Source organism: Wolffia australiana, chromosome 8, assembly GCF_029677425.1.
Source record: "Wolffia australiana isolate 7733 chromosome 8, ASM2967742v1".
Lineage (NCBI taxonomy): Eukaryota > Viridiplantae > Streptophyta > Magnoliopsida > Alismatales > Araceae > Wolffia > Wolffia australiana.
This window is the reverse complement of record NC_135842.1, coordinates 9,332,679-9,346,895: the sequence shown is the minus strand read 5'-3', so window position 1 is coordinate 9,346,895 and position 14,217 is coordinate 9,332,679. Positions and strand designations below refer to the sequence as shown.

General features: G+C 40.5%; 1 protein-coding gene across 1 annotated transcript; it reads left to right on the top strand.

Annotated features, from left to right (window-relative positions):
- Nucleotides 1–4,914: 4,914 nt before the first annotated feature.
- On the top strand, nt 4,915–6,853 carry LOC144706822 (uncharacterized). Its single transcript, XM_078579888.1, has 4 exons — nt 4,915–5,285; nt 5,366–5,765; nt 6,134–6,258; nt 6,330–6,853. The coding sequence occupies exons 1-4, from the start codon at nt 5,175–5,177 to the stop codon at nt 6,768–6,770; spliced, it is 1,077 nt and encodes a 358-aa protein (XP_078436014.1). The 5' UTR covers nt 4,915–5,174; the 3' UTR covers nt 6,771–6,853.
- The last annotated feature ends 7,364 nt before the right edge of the window (nt 6,854–14,217 follow it).

Here is a 14,217-nt window from a genome sequence, read left to right as displayed (position 1 = left end):
GTCTAGATAATCATTTTCCATCTTTTCTAATACAATTATCTTCTCATATGTTGTTTCAATAATTTCATATGTAGAGTTCCACCTGGTGGGTACATCTTCAATGAGCATGTTTTGACTTTCCATGCCCAAATCATGGCATAAAGTATGAGAGTGGTGAACCTCTATATTGTGAAGATTTAGCAGTAATAACAAGTCTATATATAATTTCTTTACACGAAAGCTGAGAACTATTGAGGAGGATATTTTGGTCGTCAATGTCTTCACAATGTGAGCTTGTCGACCTTATAGTTTGAGTCAAATTATGCGCTAAATGTTTTCAAAAGAATGATTTGAATTAGAATAAGTGAAGAACCTTAACTACCTCGCTCCTTCAGGCCTCGTTGTCTCGCCAAATTTAGAACAGATGCCATGCATGATGCGTGATATTGGTCGGTGAAGTCTGAGCCAGAACCCTTCATGAACCTTTCTAAAGTTTCAGCCATGGTTATATTATTACCGGCATTGTCAGTTGTGACAGAAAACACTTAGGAAACAAAGGAAAAATAGTTTAAATAAGTAACTACTTCATAATAATTATTAATGATAACTTACCTTATTTGTGAGATTATAATCCTTCAACACAATGTGCACTACCTCCGCCAAGTAAGCACCGTGATGAGAACCAATTAATTGGTAAACACTAAGAACTCATTCACGAAGCATCCATATTGTATCAATCCAATGTATAGAGACCCCAAGTATAGCTACTCGTTATGAGGTTGTCCACGTGTCTATCATGAGTGACACTTTTTCCATTGGCTTGAGTACCTCTTTCAGCTTCAACTTTTCCTGTGTAAAGTTTTCAGCTGATTTGCATCATGAGTCTAGGAACTTGGAATATATTGGATGGTCATCAAAAAAAGGATGAAGACAAGAAGAGAAGAGAAGAAGAAAGGAAGAAGGCCAGAAAGAAGATAAGAAGAAAAGAAGACGAAAATTAGAAAAAAAAAGAGTAAAAGAAGAAGAAATGAAGAGCCAAAGAGGAGAAAAAATAAAAGAAGAAGACATCGAAGAAGAGAAGAACACAGAAAATAATAGTAAAAAGAAGAGGAAGAAGATAAGAACAAAGAAAGATGAAAAGAAGAAGAAGAAGAGAAGAAGAATGAAATAAGAAAAGAAGAATAAGAGAATAGCAACGGTTGAAAAGAAAAAAGAGAAGGATAAGAAAGGAAGATTAAAAGGTTAATAAAAGAAGAAGATGACCTGAAGGGAGAGTAAAAGAAGAAAACAACAAGATAGAAATATAAATAACTAACGACCGAGCAGCTGAATGGGGATGTGGGCGTGTTTGCGTGGGGAGAAGGGGGAGGGAGGGTGGCCCGACCGTGTAGTAGGCCAGCAGTGAGCGGACGAGCAGGGCATCTGATGGGGGACCATCCTGCTTTGAAGACCCCGGTAAACCACTTCGTCGAGCAAGGGGTCACACATGGGATCCAGCCTTCGGAGTACCCAGCCTAGTCAATGGGCCACAAAGGTTTGACGTTATCTTTCCTTATTTTCCTTGTTTAGTCGGCCTTATATGTCGGCCTCGTATGTGCCTGTTTTTTGTTTGTCCGCACGTGTTTGGACCGTTGTATGGACCTACACGTTTGCGCGTGTGTGAACCCTTGTGTGGGCGTGTTAGTGAGTTTCTCTCTCCTATTAGGGGGCCTAATTACTCTTAATTGGGCCTTCTCCCCTTTATTTCTAAGGGAGAGGCCCATATTTGCTCCTATAAAAGGTAGGGCCCGCCCATAGGAAGGGAAGTAAAGAAAATATAGAAAGAAAATGTTATTTATAAGGATTTTTTCCTGATTTTTTTAGTGTTTATTTAGTTTTCGTCATATTTATGAAAATTACACTACAGAGTTAGGAGAGAGAAAAAATTCCTAGAACTCGCCGGAAACCGTCGCTATCTTCGCCGAAAAACCGCCACCGTCTTTGTCGAAAAACTACCGCCGCCGTAGCCGTCGCTGCCAGCTTTGCCAGAGCTCCGGCCGCCGCCTCCCGAGACTGACCAAAGGCGCTCGCGACGGCCCAGCACCGCCCGCGGCTGCCTAGCATCGCCCGTGATCGCCGTAGCTGCCGCAACGGCCCACAGATGCCGCAACGGCCCGCAGATGCCGCAACAGCCTGCAGACGCCGCAGCAGCCCGCAGACGCCGCAGCAGCCCACAGACGCCGCAGCCGCTGTAGCTGCAGCAGCGCCGGCCGCGGCCACCGAAGCAGCCCGCTACTGCCGCACCATCCCGCAACCATCTCAACCATAGCGCACGCCGTAGCCCGCTGCCACCACCGACGGAGTTCTGCCGCCGCCGCTGCCAGGCCTTCCGTCCGCGACTGCTGCTTCCTTGTGCCGCCCGTGACGCCCCGTGGTCACATTCACTGCCACGTCCGCTAGTCGTCGCCGCAGCCGCACCCGAGGTCGCAACCCTATCGTCAGCCGCAACTACGTGCCTCGCCGCCTTGCTGCCGCAGTGTCTTACCGCTACTACACTACCATGCCTTGCTGCCACCATGCCCTAAGCCGCACTTTTGCCATCGTGCCCATTGCTACAGCCACCGCCGCACCTCGCCGCCATGCCCATTGCCGTGGTGCCTTGCCATCGTGCCCGTCACCGTTCCTAGCCGCCTACTTGCGCCACCGCGCGTACTTGCTCCATTGCACGTACTTGTGTCGTCTTGCGTACATGTGCTGCCACGCTTACTTGTGCCGCCGCACCTACCTTCGTCGTCATCGCCCCTACGTGTTGCTCGCCTTCCACTGCTGCCGAATCAGACACTGCCCAAGCCTACCGCTCCCGGTACGCTCATCAATTTCCTCTCAGTGTTATATTATTTCTTTCAGTGCCTCCAAACGTTTTCTCCACCACTGGGGTTAGATTAGTGATAGATAGGATTCACGTTCCGAGGATTAGGATTTTAATCAGTACGTCCTTGGTTGAGACCGTCGAGGGTGTGCACAAAAGTGGTAGTAGCCGAGCTCGCACCGTCAGCCTTCAACCCGACGTTCGGATCATCAGGAGCCTAGTGTCATTTCCAAGTCACGTTTATCATAGCTGAATGGTCTTTGGTGTACGTCGACGCCGGATTTATACTTCTTAGTGATTTCTTCGTCGCATCATCACTTGCATGACGTCCACATTAGTCACCTTCCCTACATGACATGACTGCCATTGCCCTCCTTGTGGTGTAACACAACCTGTTCGATCTCGACGCATGTCATGTTACATTAGCATCGCCGAGTACGCAGGGCAGCAGCGATTGCACAGTGCAACCGCCAGCACGTGGGCCAGCAGCATGCAGACGGGGTGTGTGCGCACGCATGAGGAGGTGCAACCACACAGCCGTCGACAATTGCATAGGGTGACAATCATATGGGGCGATGGCGAGCGTGTGGGACATCGGGAAGCGCGCGGGGCAACAACGAGCATGCGGGATGGCGATGGGGGGGGGGGCAGCACCAAGCGCACGGGATGGTGATGGGGAGGGCGGGGCAGCACCAAGCGCACGGGATGGCGGTGGGGAGGGCGCGACAAGCACGAGAGGGGAGAAGAGGGGAGTGCCACAAGCGGAGGGAAGGCGTATGGCAACCGGGAGAGTCAAGAGTGTGTATGGGTTAGGGGGGGGTGTGAGCTGTGACGCTCGATGGTCAGGGAGTGGGGTTGACCAAAAAATATATTTTAGAAAATATTAAATACAAATCGGTAGTAGTCCGGTTTGACCTTAAGACTGGATCCGGACGAACTAGCTGGTCCACCATGAAATGGCAGATTGCTAGTCCTGGTTTGCTCCAGTCTGACCGGTCCTCGGTCCTAAATGTCTATCCCTTCTATCCATTCATGATGCCATCGAGACGACTTAACGATGACAATGGAGCATGAACGGAGTTTGTCAAGAGAAGGAGATTCAGTATGTAATGTTTGCATGTATACATCTAGATTCTGAAGACTTGAGCATTTCAACGCGTCTATTTCGATGATCCAAGAAATAATGGACATAGTATATGCCCTAGGTGATTTGATCAATGATTTTGTCAAATGACATTTCAATTCGATTTCAAGTCTTTATGCTGCACAAATCTAATTGTTTTCATCCAGATCAAGGTCATGGAACCCTACACATGATTGGCAATTTGATATAATATTATTCAGACATTCATACAGATAAATTCATTCCACTCTTTTCACAAAATAGAACCCATTATCTAGTGTTTTCCACATTAATGGATTAATGATCTGCCATTGTCATCATATTAGTATTAAGTATATGGTGTTATTTGTATATATATATATATATTGTGATGCGCTTTTTGAGTATCATTTACATCAGAATATTTAGAACACATGCTTAGAAACTCATGATGTTTGTATTATAATCTCATCAATATTCTCTGAACAGACAATATCAAGCCACCATCTTCGTATTATGTCCCAGCAAAGGACAAAGCCGAGTAACATTCAGGTTCAGGATCATCGATGATTGGCGAACAAAGAAGGTCTGCATCCTTGGTCACGCCCAAGAAATACTGACATTGTATGTGGGCCGAGACACTCAAGTAGATTTGGTAATGTAATGGTATCATGGTAAGGTTCTTTCCGTGAGGAGTATCATATTAGTTTACTCTATGTCATGGTAACGAAGAAAAAGTCTATGGAGGGAGAATGTTCTCATGTTTTGGTGGTCGTAGATTCAGTGATGGACGGTCAGGATCTTTCGTCTGACCTATCACAATTCGCCAAAAAACGTCAGCGAAAGAGAGTCAACGGAAAGATTCTTCTATTATGCCAGCCGTAAATCTGATTATTGACGGTCAGGATCTTTTTGTGTGACAATGCATCGCAGTCAAATGTCCGGAAGGACGAATGGACGGCCCAGATGTGTCGTTTTTTCTCGATGAGATCTTTCAGAGATCGATCGTCTTCTTCCTTCGCCGCTCTGTCCTCGCCCTCGGCGCGATTCAGAAACTTCTCTCCTCTCAATTCCTCGTTTCTTCTGCAGTTCAACGATCGGCTGAATCATCATCATCATCATCCTCGATTGTTCATCCTTCGGACGGGATGACGTTGGAGTCGTCAATCAGCCTGGTTTCTCCGCCATGATCATACAATCGATAGGGTTTTCAAAGAAACCAGATCGGTTTGGATTCCAGCGGATATGAACAATAGGAATTTCGCCGCGGCTTTGGCGATTCTTATTGTTCTGATCTTGACAAGTGATCCGCCGATCGCCGCGGGACTTCGGGTTCTACAAGCGGAGCCTGATTTGGTAAAAAAGTTGAATTCTTTCTGTACCGTTTATTGAATATTTCCCAGCGATGAAGAAGCTGAAATTGAGTGATGAATCAGGTACTTGTGCCAAAGAGCTCGCCAGTTCCTAAACAAGGCGATCCGCCATCTCCGAGCAGGCCATCAATTCCGCTTCCTACGCCAGTCGCAGCGTCGAATTCAACAACTCCGCCGGGAAATATCACAATTCCGGCACCAATACAATCGCCACCGTTGATTCCTTCACCTCCACAGCCCACCAGTTCATCGCCACCGTTGATTCCTTCACCTCCACAGTCCACCAGTTCATCGCCACCGTTGAATCACTCAAATGGTACCCCCCCAAGTCCGCTACCGCCGACGAAGAGAAATAATACAGAAAGTATGAATACGAGTAGCCCTCCTGAGAATTCTTCGGAATGTGCGTCTTCTTCTCCCTTCCCATGTTCCATTGCAGGCTTGGTTGCTTGCCTAAGAAAGGGTAACTCTTCTTTGCTTTTTATTGTATTCTTTTTGGATCATTCATTTACTTTGGCGCCTTCTCTTTTTAAACGGATGATATTGTTGATGATGATGATGATGATGTGGAGGATTCTTCATCGCTTCTTTTAGAGTTTGATTGATGAATTATACCCACAACAAATATACTGCCTCAAAAGTTGGTCATGTTTACATTTCTTTCAGCGTTTTTTCTTTCAAAAAATGTCAGAAACCTTTTCATATATTTTTTTACTTTTTTTAATGTTAGGAAAATAATGCACTCAGTTGCCTGAAATTCAAGATTAGTTGTGTTTTTTCTGTGATATTTTCATGAATTCATCTTATGGGTTATCCTTTCTTTGGCTACAGAGTCTCAGGGCTGGTACCTTGTTCTTCAGAATAAAGGAATAGTTCCTCTTAATCTGACCGTTAAAGCCCCACCTTCTGTGATCTCCGAGCAAGTGATTCGAGTCACGAAGCAAAGCACATCAAAGGTTAGTCAGGCGTTGACTTTTTCAAGAATTTTGACCTTTCGTTGACTTTGTCTATTCTCTCTTGATCTCAGATCAAGGTGAATATGGGGAGTGACGACAACGTCAGCATTGATCTGAAAGCTGGAGATCAAACTTGTACGGTCAGCGTGGCCCCGCCGCCGTCAACACCCAAGCGCGTTGACGTGTTTTCGTATGACGTGGGCCATGTGACCCCTCTTCACGGAGTCTATATGGCATCCTTCTCTATTATATTAATAGGTGGTGTTTGGGCTTGCTGTAAATTGAAGAAGAGAAGGGGTGGTGGTGCCGAAGCGGTTTATCAGCAGCTAGAGATGGGGTCTCAGCTGCCGCCTGCAACTTCGATCAATGATCATAGAGTTGACGGCTGGGATGAGCACTGGAGCGAGGGCTGGGATGAGGAGGAAGCTCAGCCGAGGGCGCCTGAGGGAAGGACAGCTGCTGCTGCCAGATCTTCTACTGATAAAAATGATTGGGAAGACTGGGATGATTAAGCCCTGTTTTTTTTTTTTTGGGCATCTTATATTTAATTTGCTTTGCCTTGTTTGGGTGATGTGATCAAGAGCATTTCTGAATATTTCAAATGCCTTTAAGGGGTCCTTAGAAACAGTCGCTTAATGGATCCTGATGTATGCATTAAAGGCCCCTTAGCAGAGGATATATATTCTCATTGTATGCATGCTAAGTAACAGTCTTCAGAGAAGGTTTTAGAGACATCTCTAATTAGAGAAATATTAAAATTGATATTTATGTATTATATTACTATTATTGTTCATCAAATGTTGGCGGGAAAATATTTGCACCATCAAGTTCACTCTGGTTTGTTTTAGTGCTTAACATTTGCACAAAAGAAGTAAAACATAAGAAAAGAATGACACAATTTTGATAGTTGAACCACAATGGTGAAGCAATATTAGGAGTGAGTATTTGTCATTATATTTAATTTTGCTTTTTTCAAATTTCATTTTTAAAGTTCTCTTACTCAATCATATGGTGATAAGTCCATCTCTTCAAGGACTGGCAATCAGAGGTAGATTGATTAAATATTCAGATTGAAGAGAAGTAAATAATAGGTTGATAATATAGTAGATACATAAATTAATAGGGAGTTAAGCTATTATAAGAGAATAATGAGAGAATATTATTTTTAGTAATGTAATGAAATTTGTAGATCTAATGTGGGAGATACAAGAAACGTAGTTGAAAGGGAGATAAAGTGATTTGAGAGACACATGAATAGAGGAAAATAATAGGATTATAATATATTAGATAAATAATTTAATAAGTAGATCAATATGAAAGAAGAATACGGGAGATACCGATGCAAATTTATGTGACAAGCAATCCAATCACACATTTCATATCTTGTTCCACATTCATTAATATAATATATTTATTATAATGCACATGTGATTGGCGATATCTGAGAGAGACGAGAACATCGTATTTTAAAATATTATTTGATTGTCATCGTAGCCATGATCAGCATTGTAATGAACCTTTCCATCTATCTAAAATTCACAAACCATAGAGCAAGACACATATCCAAGAAAGATCAAGCTATCCAGTAGGTTTTATGATCTTGATCCCTTTAAATACATCTTTTTGACAAGAAATAATTCTTAAAAATTGAACTATCATCCGAAATGATCCTAAATGATCCAAAATGAAGTAGAATCTCTATAATACCAAAGTTTAGAAATAGAAGATGAGGTTCTTGCGTGCCAAATGATAAAAATATATGTAACGGATTAAAAATCACACTATTCATATCTCTTTTAGTGTTCCTTAATGTAATATATCCATTATGGTTCACCTGTGATGCTTATAATAAATTCAATGAACTTATGATTCAACTAAATGAATTATGATGTGATCATAATACGGAATCACCCTTGTTAATATTGAAATGATACTTTAGGGGGACATCAAAATATATAATGAAATAACATTATCTTTTCCCACTAATATGATGAGTATGGCCAATCTTGTAGTTGTTAGTATTGAGAAACTAAAGAGAGATACAGGGTCTATAGCATTAAGAGTTTATTGAATTGATACTTATGAATCCTTAAATATTGTTATACCAAATTTTTAATGAGGCAGATTCAAATCTGTGATGCATAATTAGTCTTTTGATCTGAGACACCAAAGAGGTCTTTCGGATGGATGATCGTACTTTTTCTATGACCTTTGAATTTGAAAGCTAAGAATTCCAAATTGTCTCAGCTTGGGTGCAGCAATACATTTACAAAAATAATTCAATGGTCAAGATGAGATTGCCCTCCATCAGTACTTTTGGATTCTAGGCCATAATAAAACCCATGTAAAATTTTTTTCTTAGTTGAAGATGAAATAAATTCAAAAAATAGTATATAAAATATAGGAATCACGTAGTACCTTGTGGGGAACTTGTTCCACCCTTAACTTGCTCTTGAGGATAGTACTTTCAAGCCATTCACGCGACTAGCCTCTAGATGTATCAACACAATCCAGGGACTTTTGTATCTCCTCTTCTTCATCTCCAATCCTTCTTGAATATCTAGCTGATCTTCTTACCGTCAAAACACTAATGGAATGATAAAAGAGTATCATAGAGGAAAGGGGAGGCATTTCTGGATGAAATGGGCGTCTAACAAGGAGAAACCCCCTTATTATGCCTAAAATGGGCACCTAAAATGGGTGTCCATCATCCGTTATCGTAGATGTATAATCCTTCATCTCATGGAAACACTCGAATGATTTAGGGTATGAATAGATGATGGAGGTAAATTACATTTTAATTTAATTTGTCGTTGTAATTAATTTGCCTACAATCAAATAAATTTATACAATTGTAGAAACTTACTCAAATGTATAGTTAGAGTAAGGTCGTCTCCATAGGGACTGGCCTTTAGGTATATATTCAATAATCGAGTTGTTATTTATTAGAATATAGTAATAATGTAAAGATAAGAAGAATAAGAAGTGATAATTAATAAGAAAGTATAGGCAATATTAATTTAATGAGATAAGTAGAGAAGATAAAATATCTAGATGATATATATATGTACTAGAGATACTAAGAATAATAAGTAAGGAATTAGATATTATATTTAAGAAGGATAAGAACCTAGTTAGTGAAAAGATAGATAAGTAGTAATAAGACTACTAAGTTTAATAAGAGAGAGAATAATAAGGAGTTAGATAGAAGGAATGTGTCCTTCTCCAAGTAATTATAAGTATGGAGAGAGTACTGAGTAATTATTTAACTATGATGTACTAAATAAGAGGAATAGAGAGACATTGAGAAGGGGCAAGGAGGTATTAATAGGACTTAATAGACCTATAAGTTTAGAATACTCCTCAACACCAGTTTAGGTATCTTATATATATTTTTATGTGATTTATGTATTTTGTATAGTATTTTAAGGTGTCAAATTAAGGAAATATGGGTCGATTTAGGAGGTAGTGGGTCGATTTAGTCGAACACCCGAGAGGTGTTCGACTAAATGCCCGAAAGGGGGTCAAAGAAGAGATATATAGTATATTATTTAACTAATAGTAAGTCTTTTATATGTATTATATAGATTTTATAAAGGGAAACAGAATATAAGATGGTGCTTCTGTCAAACGCCCGTGAGGTAAGAAGGATGTTTTTATATTTTTTATTTTTATAGATAGTGATGTTTGATAGAAAATAATAAAAACGCATTATACAAATCACTTGGTGATTCGATGGAAATAAAAACTAATTCAGATCTTGGAGATGAAAAAAAAAAAAAAATCACTGGAGTCAAAACTTAAAAAGTATGATTGAAACTGAATCTCCCTGAATGAAGGCGAGGTAAAACCGAAAATCGCCTGCCCGCCTGTGCGATTTGAAGAGCAGATCCATATTCACTCGTTCCATCGCTTCTCAGCTTGCCCAGTCTCTTCTCAGTCTTCCCCTCCCTCTCCCAGTCCTCATTGCTGCTCCCGCGCTCCACTTCCCTTCCTCTTTCTCAATCGCCTGCGCTGTCATCGACGCAGAACAATTCCTTATTGGGCAGAAGATCCAGGTCGCGGGTTCAGGAAAGTGGGTGCTAGAAATTGGTAAGAAAAGGGCTCTGACCCAATTGGGGGGCTTTGCCTGGTTTCGAGGAACCCCCAAGGCCATCTCAGTGGCCACCCACCCGAGTGCCCACGCCGGCCGCCGGCCGGCAGCTGGTCCCAGAGCCGGGTGCCAGAGGGCTCCGAGGACTGACATGCCCCTGGCCGTAGACCACTTAAAAATCGACCCAAATGCCCGATCCGCCGTGGACCCAGTTAAATCAGTTACCCCGCGCACCCGCTTTTGCAGCGGTAGTCATCTTTTCACCCGCGTGGCTCTCCTTGATTTGCCCGCCACACCGTCCTGCCTTCCAAATTTGCTAAAAAAAAAGAGAAAATTAAAATTTAAATTTGGTGAGATAGATCTCTGCTGTCCGGTCGCCTTAGAGAGAAGAAAGAAGAAGATAATATCTGCCAGCTTTAAATACGCCCAGGCCTCGCTTTGCCTGGCCCAGCTTCAAAGATCGCGCGCGAGTTTTATTCTTTTTCTTCTTATTTTCCTAATTTTACGGATTTGTTGGAAATAAAATACTATTGTCTGACTATGTGGAATGCCCGATGCATACTAAAATAACATAATATTTACATCCCATATTAAAAATGTTAATAGAAATTTGAAATAAATAATATTGAAAAATGTTGGAAAATAAAATGAAAAATGAAATCCATACCTGGCTTCTTAAGTTTGGGCTACGCTGGCGCTTGGTGCTGGCTCTGCGCTCTACTAGCATGCTGGCTGCGCTGGAGCGCCGCCCTCGGCTGCCCGCTGCGCTGGCCTGGCCTAACTGTTTGGTGCCTGTCATTTGGCCTAATCAAGCCATTTTTACTTTTTTCATTTTATATCTTTTCTTTTCATTTCATTTTCTTTTTTTTGTTTCTCTTCTCATTCTCCAACTTCTTCTCTTCCTTGCAATAACATACATACTAAATAAACCTTAGAAAATTAAAAGGTCCTAAAAATGCTTTACTAACAAATCTTGATTCTAAAAAATGCACAAATTTTTCTTAAAATGCATTATTTTTATTTTTGTTATTTTAAAATTTAATGCAATGAAAAATTATAAAAAAAATGAAAATAAAAAAATGATGAAATGATCCCTAATTGCCATAAATATGTTATAAAATACACATATTTTTTGTCTATCTATCAAACATCAAAACATTATATATGTTATAATGATAGTAATGATGGGACAGGATCATTACCTCTAATATCCCTACTACTTTGGCATGCCTCTTTGTCTGACTCTCTTCTTCTAGTCAATATCTAGTTCTCTTATACCAATACCCCTTTCCCATCTTGACCACTCACCCACTCACTATATAAAAATCTGAATTGTTGAAGAGACAAGTTTGGATCTCATGTTTAGAGTGATCAAATCCAAAATTCTGTAACACTCACTAGATTGTTTGTAAGGTCAGTATGGACTTAATCAACAAAAATTTGTTTTTAGTTAGTAGTAGTAGGTTAGTAAAGGGTTATATCCATATAGGCTAGGTAGCTAATGATATGAATTTTGAATTTTAAGTTCCAGGATTTTATTTATCTCTCTTCTTTAAGGTTTTTTTTTTAAGATATATTTTCAGAGAAAGAGAAAAAGCATGCATTTTTTTACTAGGCACGAAATTAATTTAGATAGAGTCTAGACAGAGAATGATTTTTGAGATTTTTTTTGGAATTTTTTATTGTCTCTAGAGTGAGAGAAAAGATTCTGAAGTTAATATGATTGTAATTCACTTATCCGGTCCAGAGTTGTTGAGCCGCATGAGAGAGAGAGAGTTGTCCACTTGTGCGTTGGGCTTCGTCGCTTCGCCGCTAGTTGCGCCGACGGAGGTGCTCTCACATGCAACGTATCTAGAGTTCTAGTTGTTTCAACAAGTGTAAGTAGGCGTTGGAAAGCTTATAACGCTGGCTATCTGCTTAAGAGATAGCCAAGAACTATAGGAAAAAATACTGGGAGGAGTTAGAATGAGAAGAGGAGAGGAACCTTTTTTGTCACACCCAAGAGGCCCAAGGTGATCTCTTCCGCTCACTACCAATTGGCTTCAAGATCTAGGATGCTCGTAGAAAACTCCTTGCACCTTCAAGATGAAGATGGACCCAAGAACATGCTCAACAGATGGAGAAAGTGGAACAAAACAATACTCAATTCTTGAATGCCCTCAAGGAGGGTGAGGGGGCCCTTTTATAGGATTACTTGTATTTTTTTCAGTCATTCTTGGTGGTGGATCATGGATGAACGTCCAGGGTTGAGTTCTTGAGGCCTCAATCTAGGTGATCAGATCTCAACCAATCAGATTCTTTCTCTTCAGGTTGAATTTGGAGGAGAAAGAACAAGTTTATTACTGTTAGTTACAAATCATCCCTAGCCCTTGGATTTGAGCTGGAGTAGATGGACGGATGGGTTTCCCCTCATGAATCCTGGACTGGATCCCGACCCTGGTCTCTCCACCAAACAATGACGGCCAGCGGGAGTCCTTCTCAGATGTCTTGATCATCCTCAAAGCCTCCAAGGACCTTCTAGAAGGTTTTCTTCAAGCTCCTTTACAACAAGCCAATCGATTGAGTCAACTCCACTGATTAGCATACATCTTTTTCTCCATAGCTCTTTTTGATCTAAAACTTTGTCCCAAGCCTCAAGACTCATGTCCTGACTTCCTCATAAAATTTCATAATTTTATGACCATAAAAAATTCAACCTTTGACCTGAAAAGTCAACATACTAGGGAAATTGTTAGATTGATATCCCACTTGACTCATTGAGTCTAGTAGGGTTTAGAAATATCCCTGAAATCCTCTTAAAAATAAATCACAAACTATATAACTTGGTAAAGTACATGTCAGAGCATTGAGTAGAAAAAATTAGCTTTTTTATCATTTGAAAAAGTGGAAGGCATGATCTCATTATTATGTAAAATAATAGTTTTTGGTAGTGTTGAACTAAATTTCAGGGCAGTTAGGATGAAGAATGCATGCAAATGACTACCCTTATTTGACCTTATCAGAGAGTCATATGTCTTAGTCAAAACATGGTCATCCATGCACCGATTGCCCTTAGGGTCTTAGGTCAACATACCACTTATACAACAATGACATAAATCAACCTCATTTACTTTTATGTATAAACCACTAATATAACCATTTCGCTTCAATTCAATGATCACCTAGCATATGTCCTAAGTGTATCCACACTAATAGTCATAGGATCAGCCATACTTATCACGTAAGTAAGATTAGATAGTGTTATAATATCTGCATAACTGGATGTCCATCTCTAGTACCTAATACATCTGCATTTTTAGAATAAAAGCGTGAATATTATTTATCACTTGATTATAATATCATCAGAATTTATTAAGTCCTTGTGTGTATTCAAGGACTTTACTGTAAACATCACATAATAATAATGATGAATAAATATTTTTTTCAGTGATTGAAGTATGATTGGCTAGATGGACACATAATATCCATCAAGTACTAGAGGATATATCTCAAGGAATAAGATGTGATGAAGTCATTGGCCATGGTAGTGGAACATCACGTTATCCTATGAATGCATTAGTAATAACTCTGATGACTGATTAGGGTTAAAAATTTGACCATCGTAACTCATCCTAGAATCGCCAAGAAGATAGGGATTGTACATACATGACAATCAATGGTACTGATATTCCATGGAGAGTTGATACATTTATTTTTATCTCCTAAAGCACAAGGTATAGCTTGGCAGCCCGAGGCTGAAAACTCAAACTATTTATTGAGTTGAATCAATATATGATTAATTAATCAATATGATGATATAGATGGTTATAGGGTCACTCAAGACATTAAACTAGACTAGTAAATAAGCACATAAGGTCACATCAAAA